Source organism: Bos grunniens, chromosome 3 (genome assembly GCF_055505025.1).
Source record: "Bos grunniens cultivar Pamir isolate PY7600 chromosome 3, Bosgru_T2T1.0, whole genome shotgun sequence".
Taxonomy (NCBI): Eukaryota; Metazoa; Chordata; class Mammalia; order Artiodactyla; family Bovidae; genus Bos; species Bos grunniens.
The window spans coordinates 23706653-23730155 of NC_141167.1; the positions used below are offsets into that span (position 1 = coordinate 23706653).

General features: G+C 46.8%; 1 protein-coding gene across 7 annotated transcripts in view; it reads right to left on the bottom strand.

Annotated features, from left to right (window-relative positions):
* The window catches only part of LOC147375312 (BEN domain-containing protein 5), a 1469512-nt gene that overhangs the window by 37927 nt on the left and 1408082 nt on the right, over positions 1-23503 (bottom strand). For all 7 annotated transcript variants that reach the window (XM_086387400.1, XM_086387368.1, XM_086387358.1 and 4 more), the window contains 2 exons: positions 21897-22049; positions 20714-20876 (listed from right to left, as the gene is read on the bottom strand). In XM_086387400.1, the coding sequence (XP_086243526.1) occupies positions 20714-20876; positions 21897-22049 (316 nt within the window). The remainder of the gene's footprint in view (positions 1-20713; positions 20877-21896; positions 22050-23503) is intronic.

The following is a 23503-nucleotide window of genomic DNA, read 5'->3' on the forward strand; positions in this document are numbered from 1 at the left end:
CTGGAGGCAGACGCTATTTTGTTTTGAATCTCAGCATCAGTAGAACTAGACACAGTGAAGACCCTCAATATTTTTTAAGGTGAACTAAACACTACTCTTTCAAATTCTGCTTTGCAGTTCAAAACAGATCCGTTTGGATGATCTGATGTAGCCAAGTTCAGAATCTGAAGCCAACAGACCTGGGGTTAGACCCAAGTCCTACCACAGTGATGGTTAATTTTATATATCAACTTGTCTGGGACACAATGCCCAGATAAGTGTTCAAACATCATTCTGGGTGTTCGTGTGAAGACAATTTGAATTAGATTATCACTTAAATAGGTGAACCTTGAGTAAAGCAGATTACTCTCCCTAATGTTGGTGGGCCTCATAAGATCAGTTGACGGATCCCATGAGAAAGAATGAATTCTGTAGTGGACAGCCTTCAGACCTGAACTGCAACATTGGCTTTTCCCAGGGTTTCCAGCCTGCTGGCCCACTCTGCAGATTTTGGACTTGCCAGCCTCCATAATCACATGAGCCATTTCCTTAAAATAAATTTCTTTCTATATAGACACACATCCTATTGGTTCTGTTTCCCCGGAGAACCTTGACTGACTTGTACACTCACTTACTGGCAATGCACTTCGTCAAGTTATTTTACCTGGCTGAGCCTTTGTTATCTAAGCTGGAAAATGAGAATAATTGTTCTTCCTTCACAGGGTTGTTGTGATGATTCATTGAGACCCTGTCTGTATGTGAGAGCCTTGTAAATTGTGAGCTACAGCACCTTGCTAAATCTTGTTATCAAGGCCCATCACCTCCAGGAAGATGTCCCCACCTGCTCCAGCCCTCTTTACTTTCAGACATTCCTGAGCTCTAAGGCAGTTTGGACCCACACCTGACCATCTCCGTCTTTTCTTCTGGCATCTAAATACACCTGATGCCCCAGCACTGGATGGAAGACAGAGAAGGTGGGGATGGAGGGCAACGGAAACACCCAGTATAGACAACCTGGGGGCAGCTGGCAGAGCTAGAGCAGAGGCTGCCATGAAGGATTCAGACTCAGCACTGCAGTCTGTTGGGTCTTGAATTGAAATGCAGCCCATTGCTCTTTGTCTCGACAGGGTAATAAAAAAAATCCTCAGACAGTGTGTTATGGATGCAAAGGTGCAACACTGGATGTCTGGTCTCTGCCCGCCATCCGAGAAAAGGGAGACACGTCTGGGGCCTGAAGGAGACAGACCTTGTGGGGTGGGGAACAGATCAGAGCAGACAGCACATCCTTGGCAGGGCAGGGAGGGCCTGGACCCCCATGCTAAGTCAGTGCTTCCCACTCTTTCATGCTGTGACACACAGAGTGAATGATGATATTTGTTTGCACATTGAAGGAAGAAAGGTGGGACTGCCTTTTGCTGGAGGTTACTGGCTCCAGAGCAGTCCTGGGCTGCTCCAGGACTGTGGAGCAGTCTGTGCGCGGGTGGTGGTATCAGTATAAGGTATAAGGCTATGTGTGGGTGGTGGTATCAGTACCCTGGTGGGAATCTCCATGGTCTACTTTGCTCAACAGCTGGGAGCACAGAAGATGCTGTGATACTCCCAGGCTGACCTGATGGAAAGCTCAGCCGGGAAGACTATTGGCCTCCAGCCCCAATGGGGTCTTATGGTTGCTGTCTCTCTCTATGGGTCAAGAATCCTGCAAACCTGATAATGCCATCACCCCTCATTCAGAATGGCTAGTATCTGTATTTCTCAGGGGAACACATAAAACAAGGGCCTCACCCCTCTTCTCATTCCTGTCTCCAATCGCTGTATCTTTTTTCTTTTAAACAACATCCAGTTTTCCCCCATTTTCTCTCTCCCAAGTCTACACATGGCTAGCTTGACTGATGTAGGATAAACTCAGCCAGAAGGCAGGGCTCCAGGCTGGCTCAGCTGCAGGTGGGTCTGCAGTGTTCATTCTGGGGCCAGACTGAGGTAAAAGTGTCTCCCTGTGGCATCTCTTTTCCTGGTTGATCACTAGAATGGCCAATGCCAAGCCAAGCTTCACTGGCACACTGGAGACCTCCATCCTGGTCATTTCTATTAGCCTCCCATTCACCAAAGCTGGTCACCCAGATATACCCAACATCAGTGTGGCAAGGGAGAGTGCTCTGCCCATAGTCCCTCCTGGCACTTGAAGCTCCAGACATTCCCAGCTCCTGAACATATGTGGTGTTGGGTCTTAGGCCTGACCCCAGAATGTCCATTATTTATAGTGTCTGCACATCAACTAATCCATCAGATTGTACATAGCATCCTGGAATATAGGGACCTCCTCTGACCTATTTCTGTGTCTCCAGGAGCACAGTATGAGGCCTGACATAGAGGCAGTGCTCAGAAACACTTCCAAAAACAAATTAGTAAATACTTGAACAAAGTAATGGTCAGTTCCTGGGCCCTTTTGTTTTCTATGCACTCACTTCCCTGTCTACTGGACGCAGGGGTCTCTATGTATGTGTGTTGACCCTGGACCCACTGGGGTATGGCTCCAAATCCTGGGTCTAGGTCCCAGTAGGTCTAAGACACACTGTACAGGGTCAAAGTCCCTTGACCTTATGACTGAATTTGAGTTTACAGAATGCCCAAATAGGGAAGGACATTAGAGACTTCTGGGTTCAACTGCTCCCGTGAAGGAATAAGCAATGTCTTACTCCTCTTTAATATTCAATGCCAAGCACAGGACCTGGTATAAAGTGGGTGCTTGGTAAATATTTGATTTTGCATGAATCCCTCTAATACTTTTATAAACAAGAAAATGAAAGCCCAGAGAGGGAAAACAAACTCTCTCAGTCACATAGTAATTTTCTGGTAGTCTAGTTTCCAGCTTGGCTCCTGACTTCCAAGAAGCCAGAATCCAGTGAACTTTTCCTAAGGTCTTGTTTCTCATCACAGATCAAAGGTTATATGAAGTAAGATGTTAATTACTTGTTCCGAATTTATCTCAGATCATTGGTGGATCCAATGTGGATGAGTTCATGTTGCTTTAAATCCATGAAGGCAAAAGGCAACTGATGCAGCAGCAATAGAGCAGACTTTTGAAACTGACAGTTTTGAGCCTAAGAGTCTGCAGAGGCACCTGCCAAATGCATGACCTTGGGCAGATCTCCTAATTGCCCTGAGCATCAATCTCCTCCCCCACCTCTTGCTCCAAACAGGGACCATAACGCCTATCTTTCAGGGTTGCAGTAAAGATCTCCACTAATGTGTGCCGTTTGCCTGGAACATCTTACTCTTAGATGGCCAGTCACTTGATGACTTGTATTTTCAGTCTGTGCTTCAAAGCTGTCCCGGGGCTCCAGCCATCATCACCTTTGGCGATTGTTTGCCCTTACAAAGGCACCCAGTCTCCGCGCCCTGCCATCCTGCTATTTTAGTTTCCACAGTGCCACTGCTCACTGAGGAACAGCCACTGACCATAAAGTTTGACATTTTCAAGATTAAAGTGCTTTGAATTAGTCATGCACATGTGAAGTCATTGTTCCTGTTTGTCCTGCTCCAGAATCTAAAAATGACTTTCAGCAGAGCCCAGTAACTTTCCTCCACAGTCACCTTCTGGTGAGGGATGGAGGAGTTTAAGCCAAGGGAAAACTCTCAGTTGCTCAGAAGAAAACCAGAGAAGAGGAATGGCATGAATCAGCATTATTAGGAGAGAGGGGTCTGCTCTGCCAAGGCTTGGTGGTCCTCTGCCTCTACAAGGAGAAGTGGGGGCCCATTCTCTGGGGAGAATGGGATGAGGCAAAGAAATCTCACCTAGTCTTGTTGTGAGCGCAGAAGCAGAGCAGGTTCTGGGCAGTCACAGGGCTCTGGGTTCAGAACCTGCCTTTATGAGCTGCGTGACCTCAGCTACGCCCATATCTTGAGTCAACATTGTTCTCATGTGCAAGACAGAAATAGTGCCTCTTTCATAAGGCTGCTGTGGGAATTGAATATGCTAACAAGGCCCTTAGCATAGTGCCTGGCAAGTGGCTGGCAATCAGTAAATATTTTTTGTCTCTCAAAAGCTTCCCAACTTTCCATGACTCAGATTATCTTCAGAGTCTTTTAAATGCTGTGCATTTCCAGAATCCCAGAGAAGGCCACTTGCAAATATTACTAAAATGCTTAGCCAAACGGAAGTGAACTTGGGATTTCTCAGTCTGCCCTTAATGCACGTAAGTAGGGCGGACCACAGCCGCAGTTTTCTTGCGGAGAACTCAAAAGAGGACTCCTCTTTGCTTTATACCTAGTTGTCTGGCTGCACATCTCTGTGGGGATGCAGATGGTTCTCCATCCAGGCAAGAAGTCTGGTCCTCAACCAGCTGGCCTTCTGACCACCTACTCAGCCGATCCCCATGAAGTGATCACATAGAATCGTAATGTGTAATAATAGCTACCATTCCTTACTGGGAGTCAGTCAGGGTGTTAAGTACTTACATTCTCATTTAACCTCACAAAAAACCCTGGGAAGTTTGTATCATTTTCTCTATTTGGTGGATAAAGAGTCTGGGGTCCAGAGAGCTGAAGCAACTTGCCCAAAGTTGTGCAGGGCTCAGAAATGGCAGGGCTAAGGTTTAAAACCAGATTGGTATGATTGCAGAACCCTGGGCTCCTAACCACTGAACCACAGTGGCTCAAATTCATCCAGTCCTGGCCCTTGCCCAAGCCTGGACCAGTTGGCTGTCCTGGTATCTGCATAGCTGGCTTGTGAGACGAGACTTTCCCCGAGGGAGGTGCGGAAGCACAGCCTGTGTTGGTGCAGCAGTCAGCTAGCCCTCAAATAGCTGCAACCTGTGACTGCCCTCAGGTCTCCCCAGGGGATGCCGTGAGCGGCAACCTCCTGACACTGGTGCTGGCATCTGCCGAAGGAAGGCTTAAGAGGCCACAGGCCAGTTCTCCCAACGTAGGTCTCGGGGTGAGAGCTTTCCTGTAGAGTTCAGTGCTGGGAAATGCTCCGTGTGGCTTTAGCATGGCCTGGGCTTTTGTTGGAATTAGCACACATGGTAAATAAATGAGCAGTCTCATTAGAATAAGTGGCCCACGGACATACACACCAGGGTGTCATGTGGGGCCTCAGGAGATGACTCCTCCTCACAACCCAGGACACTCTGGGAAGAAGGACTCTCCTGACAGCCTTACACCCTCTGCTTGTCCCTTAGTTCGGTTCACAGGCCCAGATAGCACACTTCGTCAGAAAATCTGCTCTTCTCATTTGGGGAAAAGGCAGATGGTGATCCTTGAAAGACATTTCCTTCAAGGTGAAGGTCAAGTTCCCACTTTTGCAAAGAGCTCAATCAATGGTATGTGAATGTGAATCTGTACTGAGCTGTGAGGAGAGGGGAAAGAGGAAGAGGGAGGGAGGGCCAGTGGGGGATGAGAGGAGAGGAAGAACAGACACATGGGGCTGGAGGTGGGAAGGGCAGGGAGTGCTGAGGCCGCCCGTAGTTCCCTCCCGCCCCGGGCAGCACCAGCTCCTTTAATCTTCATCACCAGGGCAGTTAAGTGTCGGGGTTCTGCACACCTGCACAGGATAGTGCAAACGGAGGACACTAGAGTCCAGTGCAGATTTTGGTGCAAAACATTTCCACTCAAGAGAGGAAAGGAGCTAAGGAAAAAGAAGGAGAGAGAAAGGATGAGTGGAGGAGAGGGGAAGGGAGATGGGAGGCTGGGGGAAGGAGAAGACAGCAGGTGGGATTGAGCGAGGGCATGCTAGACACACGGGCACGCTAGACACATGTGTGAGTGAGTGTGTATGTGTACAAGGGACAGAGTCCTGCAGACCTACAGACAAGAAGAGAAGTGGGGGATCAGAGGTGGGGAGGTGGGAAGAAACAGGCAGGAGGGTGGATGACCACATGGGAGGGAAACCTGGGAGAGGTGAGCGGACTGCCCCTCCCTTCTCTGCCCCCCAAAGGTGGCTCAGGCCCCCAGAGCTCAGATCCTGGCTCAGACAAAGGACTTGGCAGTCTCCCAACCTCTGCAGGATGAAGACAGACTTTCCAAGGCAGCCATGCACCCTGGGGGCCAGGAGAGGGCACTTCAGCCTCAGACAACAGCAATGAGCCTCAGCCTGTGGTCTCTGCCAGCCAGGCAGAGAGAGACAGAGATGAGGGAGGGAAGGGAGAGGCCAGCCTCCGGTTCAGGTCAGGGGGTTACTACCAGGACCTCTTGGTGGAGCCAGGTTACTCTGTGCATCCATGCAGACACAGGATGGGCACTGAGCTGGTCTGGGTCCCCTAGGGGCCTCTGAGCCAGCCTAGTGTCTCCTCTAGCCCTGCCCTGCCCTGCCCCTAACTGATGGCAGATTTCTGTCCTGAAGGGCAGGGTGCCTCCAGCTTCTCCCTATGCTCCCTCTCTTCCCCTTCACCAAAAGCCATCCCTTTCTTGAGTACAGGGCAGACTAGATTTCAGAACCATTTCTTCTACCCTCCGCCATCTGATTGCACAACCATGCACAAGGCGGGCAACAGCAGGAAGACCGAGGCACCGAGATGGAGCGTCCCTTGTCTGTGATCACATAAAAAAAGGAAAAAAAAAAAAAATAATGGCACTTTCCAGTCTTTACTTTCCATGAGAAGAACCCAAACATGTTACTGTTTCCTCAACATCAGGATTAAGGAGTGCTTACATAGGGCTGTGTGTTAGTTGCTTAATCACGTCTGACTCTTTGAGGACCATAGCCCACCAGGGCCCTCCATCCATGGAATTGTCCAGGCAATAATACTGGAGTGGGTTTCCATTTCCTTCTCCAGGGGATCTTCCCAACCCAGGGATCGAACCCAGGTCTCCCACACTGTAGACAGGCTTTTTACCACCTGAGCCACCAGGGGAGTCCATGCTGACATATGTTCTCCAAATACCTCACCTTGTCACATCCTGAGTCTTGCTCTCAGTCCCACATCCTGACCACAGACTAAGCCTCATCAGTAATGACTTTGTCCTGATGAAAAGTTCTTAACTGTGCACATGAGTCCAGATGATGAAGTCTGACTCTGTTGGGATATGTGAGAACTTCAGACGCACTTTTAGGAGGACTGCTGTTTAAGAATCTTAGGAACCTTTTTAGAATCTTAAGAACCTTCCTGGGAGTTTCATGAAATGTCCAGCCTGCACTGATGTCACTTCTTCCTTATAGCCCAGATGCTCATTACTTAGAATTCATGTAATTCAGTACTTGATTAGAAACAGTAATAATAACATTTATCGAGTGCATACCATGTTCCAGGTAATCTACTATATGAGGCACCTGAGAATTTTTTGTTTCTATCTGCTTGAAACAAGCCTATGAGGTAAGTAGCATAACCATCACTGTTATAGACAGGCAAAGTCAGTCTGAGAGAGAGCAGGTCTCTTGCCCAGGGTCACACAACTAGTAAGTAACAGAGCCAAGATCTATACCCAGGTGAACCTGGCTCCAAAGGCCAGGCTCTCTTCATCCTCTTATGGAACAAAGGCGTCTCTTAGTTACAACTCAGCTGTAATTAGCTCCTTGATCACATGGCTGATTTCATCAGAGAAACTGTACTCTAGTGGGGCACTCAGATTTAAGTTTGATATCAGAAGAAACAAATTCAAGCTTCTGGGAGTGGACTGCCCCATCTCCTATAGACTGTGTCAACCGAGCAGGCTTCTTCCATCTGTTTCTGTACTTTTAGAGCCGGGGACTGGTCATGGCTTAGAATAAGCACTCAAGGACAGCATGCTCCCCTCTTGTTTATAAAAACAATAATACTCATCTCTCTGAATTGTTGGTGGAATCAAGCAAGATGATGGTTCTGAATGCACTTTATACACAGATAAGGGTTGTTCACTTCCTGATGGTCTAATCAGAGCTTAGCATCCTGTAGGAGCTCTGTAAATGCTGTAAAAATATTTTGCTTTGAACTAAAATCCTAGCATACTCTGTCTCCTCTCTCATCTCCACTGACTCATGGCAAAATCTGCATAGACTGAGAGCAGTGGTCCTAACCTCCTCCTCTCTCTAAGTTCTGTCTTTCATCTTCCCAGCCACAACTCCCACCTCCTGCCTCTCCAGACACATCAGCACGCCAGGCACGGCTGCGACTTCAGCTACAGGCCCTGTCTCAGACAGGGTTGGCAGCTGCCTCCTCTTATTGGCAGGACATTTATCATCTTGAGGAAAATATTGATGGATAAGAAACCCCAGACAGGCAGCGTGTCCCGCCGGGCATGCAGCTTTTGCTGCTTGGGAAGTGAGAGTTAAGGTGCTGGTTCCAGGTCTTTCTGGAAGAATGGGAGGGTTGGTGGACCTGTGGTGAATGGCCTGTGCCCACAGGGAGTTGACAAAATCCTAGGGATGGCTGTGTACTTGATAAACATGAGTTAGACCTAAACTCAACAGGTCCTTTAAATGAGGCCTGGAGGACGGGGGTCCTTTGTCCAAACCCTTCATTCCACAGATGGGAAAATGGGATGCAGGGAGGGCTAGTGATCTGCTCAGCTTCACACAGCAAATCAGTGGCAAAGAGCAGATTAACAAAATCCACAGCTCAAGAGTCTCACATAAGAACACTGTCCACTGCCCAGTGATGCCAGTAAGATAACCCCCAAACCTCTGGTCAGTGACAGTGGAGGTGCTGATCACTCAGTCACGTCCGATTCTTTGCGACCACATGGACTATAGGATGGCATCACTGACTCAATGGACATGAGTTTGAGCAAACTCCAGGAGATAGTGAAGGACAGGGAAGCCTTGTGTGCTGAAGTTCATGGGGTCGTAAAGAGGTGGGCATGGCTTAGTGACTGAACAACAACAAACCTCTAGTCAGATGAAATGATCAGAGAAACGGGAACTCTTGGTTCCCTTGGAAAATCAGGAAAGTGGGGGGATTCTTTGACTTGATTTTCTTCCACAGCCTGTGTCCAGCGGGTACATGCTTTTAAAGATGAAAGGAGTGGTGGGAAGCTGGGCAGAGGATGTAACTTGAGGTGGCGCACATCTGTCGATAGCACTCGCCTGCCTCCCCTGACCGTCCCCACACCCCACCCCGTCGTGTCCTCTCCCTGCAACCCTGGTTTGCCTTTCGCTGGCTGGGTCCTGCAGCCCTCTCCAGCCTCACTGTTTCTCACTCCCCAGCTTGCACCCCAAGGCCTGGACTTGTCCAGAGGAAGGAAGCAGCTCTCCAGGTGCCTGGACTCTGCACACATCGCTCTTGCAGTCCACAAGACTCTTTCAGGTCAGTGCCCCTTCTTGCCCCCTCTGCACCCCCTCTGTCACAACACAAGTACTGCAGTTACTCTCTTGCCTATTCACCAACCACCTGGGGAACTTCTCCAGCAGAGGCTGTTGCCACTCTTCTTGGCATCCCCAGAAACCAGGCCAGGAGGATAATAAGCACTCAGTAAGTGGGCCCTTCCAGGTAGAGGTTCAAACTGGAGCTACCTGCTCTGGCTCTCATTCTGACCTCTAGGGGCACATAGAACAGACTACTCCCTCTGCTCCTTGAGGACTCTTGAGAATTTGATCAAAGCAAAGAGGCTGGATGTTTTCTTTTCAAGGAGAATATCCCCAGTTCCCTGGCCAGTTCCTCCTAGGCCATAATACGGTAGGGTGACAACCATCTTGCTTTACCTAGGTCTGTCCTGGCTTTAACACCATGAGTTCCCTGTCCCAGGAAACCCCTCAGTTTCAGGCAAGTCTGGACAGATGTTAAACCCAGTTTTGCTTTCCCTCCCATTCTAGTTCTTCAGAGGCCATGCACCATTTTCTCAGTGGCCTGAATAGGTGGGGAGTGGGCAGTAATCAAGCCCGGGCTCCAGGGGCCCCTGACACAACAGGGCAAAGAAAGGACAGCACCTCCTCGCTCCCAACAATTGCTGCTATTAATGCAGCCAGTCGACATCAGTTTTGGCAGGAGAGCAGTGGGTGGTGGGTGTGGGGGCTGATACATTTGCCTTGTGGACTAATACCAAGCTTAATAGTATTAAGTGTGAATTAAGATGCCTAAACCATCTTATCACACAGGAAATCTCATTCCCCCAAATCAGTACTTCCACAACTGCTTTCGTTTTCTTGGTTTACTGTAAAGACAGATTTTTTTCAATACCTTTGTTCTTAATATTGCCTAAGCCCTTTAAGTGTTCTAGGCATTCATCCATTCAACAATTATTTATTAAATACCTACAGTGTGGCAGGTAGCCCCACTCAGTGTCATTAGGGCTGGTCAAAGACCCAAATCTGCAAATGGCTAGAACAGATTTAGGGTAAAGTCCTCCTATTTTGGTGCTTCTTCCTACATTTGTACAATAAGATAATAGAAACACAAGTAAGTGTATATATAAGTGTGCAAGTGAACATGAATAGAAACAAACATGTTCAAGTTACTTAAGAACCAGCCAGGATTTCTCCAGCCATTAGCTAACAGTCATAATCCTGAGACAATATCAATTCTTTTTATCATCAACTTGGTTTCCATGGAGCCTTGCAGTGCCGCTAGTGAAGGCTGACAGTTATCACCGTAAAGTAACTTTACAACTTTGTAATTTGTAGCTCTCTGCTGTCAGTAATATTAACAGCATTTCGAATTACGACTATAAACTTGACAACAGCAGATAAAACCCTTAGAAACCTCATTTAGGGGGATGAGGGAGGCTGGGGGAAGGTAGTGACATTTAGGTTTTCCAGCCCTGGGCAGAAGGTGCACTTGACTCTGCAGGCGGGAGGCAGAAAGGTCAAGGCAGGATTCATGAAGAGCAAGGCAGCTCAGCTGCTGTCGTCCAGATGATGGGAAACTACAAATATGTCCAGCCTGGTGGGGGGTTACATGCAGCGAGGCTATAGGGTGGTTAAGAGCTGGCTAGTGGGTCCCAGGCTCTGTAGGGTTTTGTCCTCCTGGAAGTAGAGGGAAACTGGGCTGATGGCAGAGTAGGGGAAAAAGTAAGACAAAGTCCACCAGGCAGAACTGAGAGAGCAGCCTGGGGCACATTATTTGACTTTCCTGGGCTTTACTTTTCCTATATGTAAAAGGGACTTATCTCAAAGGTCAAAAATCAAATGATTCTTTCTGTATCTGACTGTCAGTCAGTCTGTCTGTCTATCTATCTACCTACTTATCTAATGATTTAGAAATAAACTTGGAGATCTTCAATTTCTAACCTAAAGATAGAAAAATTTGAACCCAAAGGGAAATGAATTCCCCAAATCTACATGGCAAGCTAATCCTCCAATGCAGGGAGCCTGAGTCATCTCATGAAGCAACATTATTATTTTTACCATGATTACTTCTACTATTAGTCGTTCATTTACTCTGCCAGTCATTCAGTAAGCATTCATATTTAAGGACCAAATTCTAGTCCCTGTCTGCATGGAGGTGGAAAAACAAATCCAACCGGTTTCAGTCCCATTTAGTCTCCTGTTACCAAAGCCTTCTTGTTGAAGTGTTTTCTGTTTGTTTGTTTATGAATCTTAACAAAGGCTTGATATTAGCCATCAAAAACAGGAACTGAGAAGTACCTGGGTGTGTTTCTGTGCCACCCATCAAGTCAGACCTGACTGCTTTCTATTCTTCTGCCTAAAAAATGAAGCCTCATCCCCAAGAAAGAAAATTAAGGAAGTACCCCTCTCCTCCTGCTAACCACCCCAGCTCACATACATATTCTGGTAACTCATTGTTCTATTAGTGAGCCAGCTAGCAGATGCTGGTGAGGTCTGCTTCCATTTCATTCATTCCCTCATTCATTCACTCACTGAGGGTCTACCTACAGGCTTTAGCCAGAGAAGTAAAGTGATTTAACCAAGGCCACACAGCTTTATGAGAGCAGGGAGAGGCAGAAGCCATCCTGGAACTGGGATCGTGACTCCCAGCCCAGCATTCATTTTACCAACTTAAAGGAAAATCCACCTTGTGTGTGCACACCAAGAAAATAACTTCCTTCATTATGACTCTACGGTAGCTTTTGAAAAGTCTGTCTGAAGCTCAGGTATCTCCCCAGAACATTTGACCCACAGACCCATCTGCCTATCAGACATCTCCGTTTGTATGTCACATGAGCCCCCTACAGTTAACACAGTCCAAATCGAGCTCAGAATATCCCGCTCTCCAACTCCTTTCTCTAATACTCTGTATTTGAATGACTGGCCCCACCATCTACCATGTTGTTCAAGTCAGGAAACTGGGCATCTTCCTTGATTTCTTCCCTTACCCAGGCAATCAATAGAAATTCTACCAGCTAGATATTGGAACATGCTATTAAGATGGAACTGTACTAGTCTTGATTTTAGCTGAGATCTCAAGTCTGTAGATACCACTTTTTTTTGTTGTTGTTGATTCTTTTTTATAAATTTTTATTGGGGTATAGCTGTTTTAATAGTGTTGTGTTAGGGTCTACTGTACAGCTACACTTAACATATATATTCTGCTATACGTCACATATACCCCCCTTTTTTTCAGATTTCCTTCCACTGAGTACAGTTCCATGTGCTCTACAGGTGCTTACACATGTGCTTAGTCACTCCATCATGTCCAACTCTTTGTGACCCCATGGACTGTACACCAGGCTCCTCTGTCCTTGGGGATTCTCCAGACAAGAATACTGGAGTGGGTTGCCATGCCCTCCTCCAGGGGATCTTCCCAACCCAGGTATTGAACCCATGTTTCCTGCATTGCAGGCGAATTCTTTACTGTCTGGGCCACCAGGGAAGCCCAATAGTTATCTATCTTATACATAGTATCAATAGTGTATATATGTCAATCTCAATCTCCCAGTTCATCCCATCCTTGCCTTCCCCTTTGGTACCCATGTTTTTTTCCTACATCTGTGTCTCTATTTATGGCTTGTAAATAAGATCATCTATACCAATTTTTTCAGATCCCACATATATGTGAAATTACCAGGCAGGACTTGGACAACGAAACCAGAAAACCAGATTTGTAAACTTTAGCTCTCCTTTAGACAAGAGGGCCACTAGAGGGCATAGTGTCCCAGTGGAGGTGAACCACCAGACCACCAGAGACTGAGGTGGGATCCATGAACAAGGGAACCCTTGCCCCTATCAGCAGCTCTCTAGCCCTGGGGCTGATGTGTCTGAGGAAGCTCATAGGCATTGCCCAGGTCCTCTCTGGGAGCACTCGTCCCCGAAGACCTTCCCTTCCCTTTCCCCTTTTCCCTGATCCTGCTCAACCTCAGAGGGGTAAACATCTGGGGTTAGCCAGATGGGGTAAAGGTCTGGAAGTCAAGCCAGGGAAACAGGAGTCACCTTGAGCACCTGTCTGAGGCCTGAGCTAGAGGATGGGAAGGTTTTAGCTTTGAAAAGGCTCAATGACTTTGATTGGACCAGACATAGTCATTGCTGAACTGAGACTGTCTTGTGACCAGAATTAATTAGAAAACTTTTAATTTCCTGAGAGTGGCTGGGAAGTCACGGGATCTGCAAGAGCTGTTATATCTCTAGATCTAGATGTAGAACACATATGCATCTATCTGCGGGGTCAACCGGGAGATAAAACATATTTCATAATTGTACCTTGTGTGTACAGCTTGTTTAATATTCCTGTTATACAGTTCACAAATCTTTTCCCTTCTATTCATGGTCTGGTTCTGCCCATATTTATTTATCACTTCCTGTTTCTAGCCCAAACCAACTTCCTACCTTCCAATACTTTGGATGTACATTCTCTCTCTGGAATCTGGGCTCTCTCCTTTATGTCTCCCTCTGCCAGGAAGGCGCCTTCACCCTCTTCTCCTGCCTGCATCACAGCCATTCTGGAGGTCTGAGACCTAGTTTCTCTTCCTCCAGGAAGTCTTTCTTCCCTCTTCTTCCCCAGCACTCCTGCATGGTTACAGAGCTCCCATGGGAGTCACGAGCCAGCAGAGCTTCCCTCTGGCTGATCATTTACCCCTCTCTGCTGCTTCCTCTCCTCTCAAAACTGTCTCCTTTTTGAAGGCAGGGACCATGCCTTATTCATCTCCCTATTTTTAGTGTCTAGTGAGTTTCACGTGATGGATGAGTAAATAAATGGTATCTCCAATGTCTGCCATATGCTTCAGAGAACCTGTGCAAGGCACAGAGTGGGCTGTGAATTGAGACCAAGACAACTAACTGAATTCTAAATCTCTGCATTTTCTCTTGGCTACACAGCCATTTCCTTCTCCTAGAGCCAGCATTTTCTGATTTCAAAGTGCCCACAGCTATAAGTGTGTGTGGAAAACAGTCTACTAAGGACCCTCAGTCTCTGTTCCAATGTTTTTCTCATCCATATGTCAAAGAGCTATTTCCTTTTGGCTTGAAACCAGACCATAAACAAAGGCCAGAGAAACTCTGGGTTATTTTATGATTCCAGTTTAGCCTTTCTTTCTCTCTTTTTTAAAAAATTGTTTGAACAGAGCATATTTATGACTTGGCAGGCCAATAAAATGTAAATAAGGTTTGCTGAAGAATGGCCCCAAATTCTCAGGAATTTAACATTTCACAACAACAACAAAAACAACAAACCATGGGAAGGGAGGCGAGGGAACTAATATTTAACAGCACTGAGTAAATGCCCCGTTATTTATCTGCTTTCTCCCATGTAACCCTCAGAACAACCCTATGCTATGCTATGCTAAGTCACTTCAGTCGTGTCCAACTCTGTGCGATCCCATAGACGGCAGCCCACCAGGGTCCCCCGTCCCTGAGATTCTCCAGGCAAGAACACTGGAGTGGGTTGCCATTTCCTTCTCCAATGCATGAAAGTGAAAAGTGAAAGTGAAGTTGCTCAGTTGTGTTCGACTCTTAGTGACCCCATGGACTGCAGCCTACCTACCAGGCTCCTAAGTCCATGGGATTTTCCAGGCAAGAGTACTGGAGTGGGGTGCCATTGCCTTGGGTAAATAATCATTATCCTCGCTTTCCGGATGAGGGAACTGAGGTTAAATAACTAATTAGGGCCCTAAGCTAGAGAGATCCAAAGCAGAACTCACACCTGCAACATTGACCAGAGCTGTGTTCTTGCCATGGTCTGGACAGAGGCCACCAGCCAGGGCAGCAGACGCTAAGCATGGCTTTCTTTTAGATTCTGTTGAAAGTTATCCATCTTCCTCCCAGAAAATGAACTCTGCATCTTTACCCACAGTTTCGCATAAATTTTAGACAGCTCATAAGCTTTTCCTAAAGCCCATCTATAAACCCCTCAATTAAGAGCCCTTTAACTAAAGAATGAAAGTAGCTATCGTCTTGGCTTGATCAATCATCTAGGACACTTTCGTACTGATTTTCCCTGTGGGATTGAAACTCATGCCTAAGGAGTCACTTAATCTTAAGACTCACATATGTCACAACTGTGGATTCTTGATATCAAGATTTCATCTAAGCAGAGAATTATAAAATTTTAGTTTTAGAATCAGCAAAATCTTAGAATATCAGGGCTGGAAGGGACCAGAATAGAGGCAAGTCCACACATAATTTCATTCTGCAGCTCTGACAGGTTAGAAATATCAGACACTGAGCCTAAGAAAAAGGACAGGGCCTGCTTTAAGCTACCCAGTAATAACAATGGAATCAAGATTCAAACCAACACAGCATTGTAAAGCAATTATCCTCCAATTAAAAAATTAGTTAATTAATTTTTAAAAAGAAAAAAAAGATTCGAGCTCGGTTGCTGGCTTTCAAGATCATCTGGTTAAAGGATAATCTTTGGAAGCAAAGTCATGCAGTCTGCATGGGGCTGAGAAAACTGGGGACAGAAGAACATTTGTTGAGTACCTATCAGATGTCATGCAGGCCAGGGGATTTGTATCATTGCACTCCTCTGATAACTGTGCAAAATCAGTATTATTATTTTGATATTATAAATAGGGGGACAGGCTCAGATTGGTGAGGTAACCAGCCCAAGGTCACACAGCTAGGGAAGCATCAGTGACTGTCTGTGTCCATTGCTATATTATCCTGATATAGTAGAGGAGGAGAGTCAGAGAGCAAGAGCTTGGTAATGTTTAGCTGGGGCTTTTCCAGAGAGAGAAATTAAGCTGACAGATACATATGTTCTGGGCTTCTCGGGTGGCTCAGATGGTAAATAACCTGCCTGCAATACAGGAAACCTAGGTTTGGTCCCTGGGTCAGGAAGATCCCCTGGAAAAGGAAATAGTGACCCATTCCAGTATTCTTGCCAGGGGAATTCCATGGACAGAGGAGCCTGGCAGACTATAGTCCATGGAGTTGCAAAGAGTCAGACACGACTGAGCGACTAACACCGACTAACATTGATACATATGGTCTGGAGTGTGAGGAGGTGGACACTGTTGTGGGCCTGGGTGAGATATCCCTCAGGATTCCCCGCCTTCCCCGCCCTTCCCTGATCTTTCTCTCACTTAGCATCTTCTGATAGCTAATGTGGCCTCTGTGGTTCCCAAGGCTGGGAAGGGGACACTCTAGATGACAGACATAAGAAAACTTCACCATGGGAATCTCACATGCCCACTCACTGTGTGAGTCAGATGCTGTTCTGAGGTCTAGGTTCTCAACTGTGGCGACCCCACCAAGACCCTTTGCCCCATGAACCTTACCAGCACAACCCCAGCCTCTTGGTCTAACAGCCCCAACTGTTTTCTTTTACACAAATGTGAGTCCTCATTTACAGTTACAATGTTCTAATCGATTGTTGTTGTTGTTCAGTCACCCAGTTGTGTCCGGCTCTTTGAGACCCCATGGACTGCAGCCAGGCCTCCCTGTCCCTCACTATCTCCCAGAGTTTGCCCAAGTTCATATCCATTGCATCAGTGATGTCATCCAGCCATCTCATCCCCTGTCGCCCTCTTCTCCTTCTGCCCTCAGTCTTTCCTAGAATCAGGGTCTTTTCCAATGAGTTGGCTTAATATTTAAAGCCTAAGGTGCACACTCCTGTACATTATTTCATTTAACATCCATGCAACTCGGTGAGGTTAAGTATTAACTAGGTCCTCCTGCTACAGACAAGGGCACTGAGGTGCAGTGAGGTTACGTAATTCGCCCAAGGTAACGCAACCAGTGACCGTCTGAACCTGGATTCAAACCTGATTTGTCTAAGTGGAAAGTCTGCTCTCTTTTCACGAGTATCTGTTGAGTTCCCATTGCTGGGGTCAAGAAAGCAGGAAGGCTCTTGGTGCCTTTGTGAAGGAGACACAGCTTGCCTCAGAGAGCTTGGAGGACTTGCTGAAGGGCATGCTCGGGGACGATGATGGTGTTGTCATCAGATCCAGGTCTCCTGACTCCCAGTCTGGAGGACATCCTCCCAGACCATATTGCCATTCCTATCAGACCATGTAATTTCTTTTTCTGATTGGGACACGAAGCCAACAGCCAACAAGGATCACAATCTGTCTGTCTGAAGTCTCCCTCTGTTAGGAGATGAAGGCTCTTTTTTTTTTTTTTAATGCATTTCAAACAAGAACTAGGTTAAATCATGCTTGTATGTGTTGACTCGGCCTGCATGTCCTTGGAGAAACTCCAGGTTCCTCTTCTTGTCCCCTGGATGGCAGATGAGACTGGGTGGCTCCAACAGCATGGTGGCCTGCTCAGCTTCTGCTCTGTCTCACTACCCACCGCCCTGCACTCCTTCCAGTCACTATCTCCTGGTCCCCACCAACACCAAGTCTTCCCAGTTCCACATTCTAAACATTGCACAGCACCACTCGAGTCTAGTCCTGAGTCATCTCCCAGCTGGATTGTCATAACAGCTCCCAGCATGCCCCTGCCTACAGCCTTCTCTCATCTGTCCTTCCCACTGCAGCCAGAGGCTTCCCACTGCTCTTTAAAGCCCTTCTACTGCTCTCGATGGCCTTCATGTTCCTTCTAGATCAAATTCCTCACAGGCTGCCATTTTGGTCTCATCTCCTGCATCTGCAGTCCTTCAGCCATAATGCACCTGTCACAGCTCCTACAGCCCACCTTCCTTCCTTCCCTCTCTGTCTCAGATGCCATCCCTCCAACAACCCACCCCAGGCAATCTGCCTAATTTCTGTTCAGTTTTAAAAAGTCGGTTTAGATGTCACTTCTGCTGTGAAGACTTCCCTGACCTACTGAAACAGTGTTTCAGCCTCCTCTTAACCTCTATGGGTAGATATTTTTGTCTTCAGGATGTTCACTGCTATTAATACAAGAACTTTACCTGGCTTATGGCAGACACTCACTGTGTATTTCATTTTTTAATCGGAGTATAATTACGGTTTTGTGTTAGTTTCTGCTGTATAACAATGTGAATCAGCTGTGTGTATACATGTATCTCCACCCTCTTGCCTTCCGCTCTACCCCATCGCATCCCTCCAGGTCATCACAGAGCATGAGCTGAACTCTCAGTGCCATACAGCAGCTTCCTATTGGCCATCTGTTTTACACATGGTGGTGCATATATTTTTAAATGGACATTTCCCGTGGCTCCCTGGGATTCCTCCACAACAAGACTTACTATACAGACTATAAGTGTCCTTTTCCTTTATCCAGCTCCCAAGTAGACCAGAAGTTCTATGAGTCAGGGCCCATGGTTTCTTGGTCAATATTTTACCCCAGTGCTTAGTAGGATTCCTAGAATGCACTAATGGTCTACTAACAAGGGTTGGGTGTTGAGAGGAGGAAACCTTGGGTCTAGGCCAAGGGAGGGACATTCTGCCAAGAAATTCATTTGCTTCCAACACAAAGGTATGTTGGAGGTGCTGACATAGAGTAGGAGAACCCATCACATTGGACATCAGATGTTGGCCACAAACTAAGTACAGGCCTCCTCTGGAGGGACCCTCATCTCACTGAGATGAGTCACATGTGGGATCCCTTAGGTGCAAATGCTCAAACTCTTCTTCCAGGCAAGTCCTTCTATTTCCTTTGCCCTGACATCAAAGGTGAGCTAGTCAGGGGCAGTGTGGGATGTGTCTAGGTGTGGAGCACAGCAGTTAGCAGATCCAGGAGAAGCCATGTGCTGCACACCATCAAGTTGTGTGTGTCTGTGTGTGTGTGTGTGTGTGTGGTGGGGGGAGGGTTGCACTGTGGCACATAGAGATGGCCAGAACTTTGGAAAGCAAGGGTCTTCTGAGATAGAGTAGAGCCTGCTCCACTGGTCTATGAGTCAGGTGGTCATTAAAGCAGACTTCAAGGTGACTGTGAGGGGACTCTCCTGCCGTTCTTACCATGATCTCTACATTGTTGTGCTGGATCTAGAATACTGGTCTAACACCTGGTCTGCTAACTACTTTCCCCTCCCTCTGAGGCCATCACCCTGCCCTCCATGTTCCCTGCTAGGTCACTGTTCATTCCTGAGCCATGAGGGTGCAACGGATAGTGTGGACTAGTGCCAAGTCATGTCTTGACCAGAAAGGAAGCTTTCCTGAATAGAGTGTGGTGAGAACTCCATAAACTCTCCCCATGGTTGAAAGGAGGATGCCCACTTCTGGGGAAACAGAGTCTGTACACAGAGAGTTAATATCATCCTTTTCCTTTCTTCTCCATCAACTATAATTCTTTCTCCGAGAAACTAAGTGTTCAGAAAGGAGACATGGGTCAATCCAAAACAAAAGGGTAAAGATAAGCAGAAGCTGTCACAGTCAGTCACAACCCCTTATTTAGTGACCTTGAAATGAAAATCAACACTCAGGAACCTAGAATTACTAAACAATTCCTAAAAAATCAAGCAAGCTAGAAGGCGACCTCTAGTTTGATCATGACACACTTGGGGGTTCTTGTGGACATTTTATGAGTAAGCCAAGAGGAAAAGTGAGTTGGCAAAGGAAATGCAAAGGCAGAGAGAAAGATGCTCAGAGGACAAGTGGGAAAAGGTAGGGAAGGTGGGGAAGATGGGAAGGAGGCTGAGGGGAGAGAGACAGGAAAGGAGGGTGGGGAGGGGGAGAAAATAGAGGAGGGAAGGGAGGAACACATCAAATGAAGCAAGAGGGAGAGACAGAAGGCGATGGGACAAGGTGGGGACAGGCAAAAGAGAAAGCAGTGAGTGGAAAGAACAGAAGGGGAGGGAGCTGGAGGACAGAAAGATAGAAGGTAAAAAGAGACTTGTCCTAGAGACCAAATTTGTGGTTGCCAAGAAGGTGGAGGAGGGAGAGGGATAGACTAGGAGTTTGGCATTGGTAGATGCAAGCTATTACGCTTAGAATGGATAAGCAACAAGATCCTACTGTATAGCACAGGGAATTATATGCAGTCTCTTGGGATAAACTATAATGGGAAAGAATACTTTAAAAAAGAATGCATAAATGTGTATCTATACAAGCCACTTTGCTATATGGCAGAGATTGGCACAACATTGTAAATCAACTATACTTCAATAAAAATTAAAAAAAAAACAAAATTTAAAAACCTAAAACAGAGATATATTCAGGGTGAGAAAGAGGAGTTCAAGACCGAGTCAAGGTCTTCCTCAGCAGGCTCGGGATGAGCTTCTGGTCTGTGTGCTTACATACCTTAGATGACGGAAGACTCACTCTGTTGTTGGGGGCAGAGGAGAGAAAGAGAGATAGGCACAGGTATGGGTGAGTCATGGGTCCAGGTACCTGAGGAAGACTTGAGGTGTAGCAGAGGCATATGGGGAGGGGTGTCCATTAGGAGGGCAGGAGGCAAATAGGACAATCCAGAGATGATACCAGCAGAACCAGCCACGTCTATCCTCACCCCAGGATCTCAGCCCTCACCTGAGTTGGAGACCAGATTCCTGAGGCATCTGGTAAACCCTGGCAGACCTGGGTACTCTCAGCTGGATGTGAGCTGGCCCAGGGCTGGGGAGGGGAAAGGGGAAACTGCCAAGGATACAGGCTTCTTCCGTGTAGGGCACAGCAGCTGTGGTGCCTCCGATGATGTAGCTGTAGAAGGAAACCTCAAGGGTGTAGCAATAAGAAGTGTGGTCTAGCAGCCCACCAAGGAAGCGACGGCCAGTTCCTGCTTTCACGGCATCCCGATTAAAGGACGTGCTAGACTGTGAGAGACAGAAAAAGGAGAAGAGAGTCAGGCTATGGGACCTTTAGCGAATCTTACAGCACCTCTGCGTCTCAGCTTCCTCATCTGAAAAGTCTGATATGAATCCCAATTTGCAGGATTACTATAAAGATGGGTTACATAGACTATTAAATGAAAGCACCCAGCATGGTTCTTAAATTAGTAACTGCCATTTACATTACTTTGATGACAAAGGTGCCCATAATCAAAGCCATGGTTTTTCCAGTAGTCAGGTATGGATGTAAGAGTTGGACCATAAAGAAGGCTGTGCACCAAAGAATTGATGCTTTTGAGATGTGGTGTGGAGAAGACTCTTGAGAGTCGCCTGTAGAGCAAGGAGCTTAAACCAGTCATTCCAACCCTGAATATTCATTGGAAGGACTGTTACTGAGATCCAATACTTTGGCCACAGGATGCGAAGAGCAGACTCTTTGGAAAAGACTCTGATGATGGGAAAGATTGAATGCAAAAGGAGAAAGGGATGGCATAGGATAAAATGGTTAGATAGCATCATTGACTGAATGGACATGAAGCTGAGCAAACTCTAGGATATAGCGGAGGACAGAGGAGCCTCTTACAGTCCATGGGGTCGCAAAGAGTCGGACACAAGTTGGCAACCGGACAACAACAACAAAGAGAACAAATGCCAGAGGTCCGTGAAAGCAGACACCAGGGCCAGAGCCTGACTCTGGGAGGTGCTCAGTGAGTTTCTTCTCTTGTTAAAGCTGGAGTCAGATCGGGTAAACAAAGGCTAGCTCCTCAGACAAAGCAAGTGCGATCTTTTCCAAGAGTCTTCCTCACTGACAGGTGACGGGCTGCTTGCAGGCATGGGCAGGGCTTGTTTATGTCTGTCTTTATTACCCACACAAGACACAGCACAAGTAGGTGTTCTGTGAATGTTAAAGCAAATCTAACTCAGTGAAAGACAGGGTGGCAATGGGAAGGAGGGCTGGTCTGGGGAGGGGACCTGGGGCTGGATCACAGCCAACTCTTGACTCACGTAGGAGAAGTCCTCGGCATTCTGGCAGAGGAGCTTGGGGAAAACCGCCTGCCTCTGGAACCGCTCTTCATCCTCAAAGATGTTGCCATACATGAAACCATTCATCATGGTGGAGTGGGCGTGGATATCAATATAAAACTCCAGGCTTGTTTTCTGTTGAGAGAAAGGATAGCAAATGAGATGTCAGGGCCACAGAGTTTGCCTTAAACACACACACACACACACACCCCATTTCCTTTTGAGCTAGCCCTCTGTCTACTCAGTTGTAGCAATGTGAGGGATTGAGAGCAGCGAGGATCAATTTCTCCTTATTTTGAACACCATCTGTCTTCAAGGTCTCCAAGCACTACCATTAACAGTCCTCTTTCGAGGTCTTCTGAAGTAATGCTACCTACCCAGAACAGTAAACACATTTATAACTAAAGGCTTTAGCAGAATTTGTTTCTCTGATTAATGAGAAATACCTTCAGGTAACATTAGTTTATTTATATTGGGCCTGCTAATGGTTTTGCCCCAATTGGGTCATTTCTAACAGAGGGAGTCTGGGGTAAACTAAATCATGTACCCTCTTTGAAATTTTTATTTTCAAAATGGGTATTTTAATTCCAACCTCGGAGAGTTCTAGTGGGAATCCAACTCAGCAACAGTCATCACTATCATTTACTGCATAGTTAATGCATGCCAGATTCCATTCTGGGAGCTTCACATAGGACATCTTAGTTAATTCTTCTATTTAACCTCATTTCATGATGCCACACCTACTCCACAGTAGTATGTAGTGTATGGGAAAAGTAACCTTGCAATTTATAAAGATGATTGTATCTAGTCTTTCTCTGCTCTCTGCTCACACTCCCTATTTAAGGCACTCCCTACTTTGATACAGTATTATTTATTAACCTTCTCATTTATGAGCTCCCTGAAAGTAGAAAGAGTGTCTAGAAAGAACCCAGTGCCTGTTTGTGAAGGATGCTCAGTAGCCAGATGCAGAATGACTAAATAAACCACTCAGAGGGATAACTTCAGACACTGAAATGGACTGGCAGGAACTGGAGAACTCTCAGGCCCTCAGAGGGCTTTCCAGGTGGCTCAGTGGTAAAGAATCTGCTTGCCAATGCAGGAGATGCAGGAGACTTGCGTTGGATACCTGGGTCAGGAAGACCCCCCCAGAGAAGGAAATAGCAACTCACTCCAATATTCTTGCCTGGAGAATCCCATGGACAGAGAAGTCCGGTGGGCTATGGCCCGTGGGGTCACAAAGAGCAGGACATGACTTAACAACAGAGCATGCATGCAGCACACAGGCCCTTAGAATTTCAATATCTCTCAAATCTGACTTTCTCTTCCTATATATCAGTCTGATTTATACCTATTAATCATTCCTGAGAGTAGCAGGACCTCCACTGGGGAAGGGACTTGTCCAAGTTCATGGCCTAACTGGGACTGAAACCCAGGTCTCCTGACCCATTTGCACAGTTAATGTAATACCATCAGTGAGCACCACTAAAACAGCCAAGGCAAGACCTGGCCACCTTTCCATCCACTTTCTAGCATTCAGTCCTGGGAAAGAAGAAAAATCCATGCTTAGAAGAATCCTCCCTCTGTGGGAC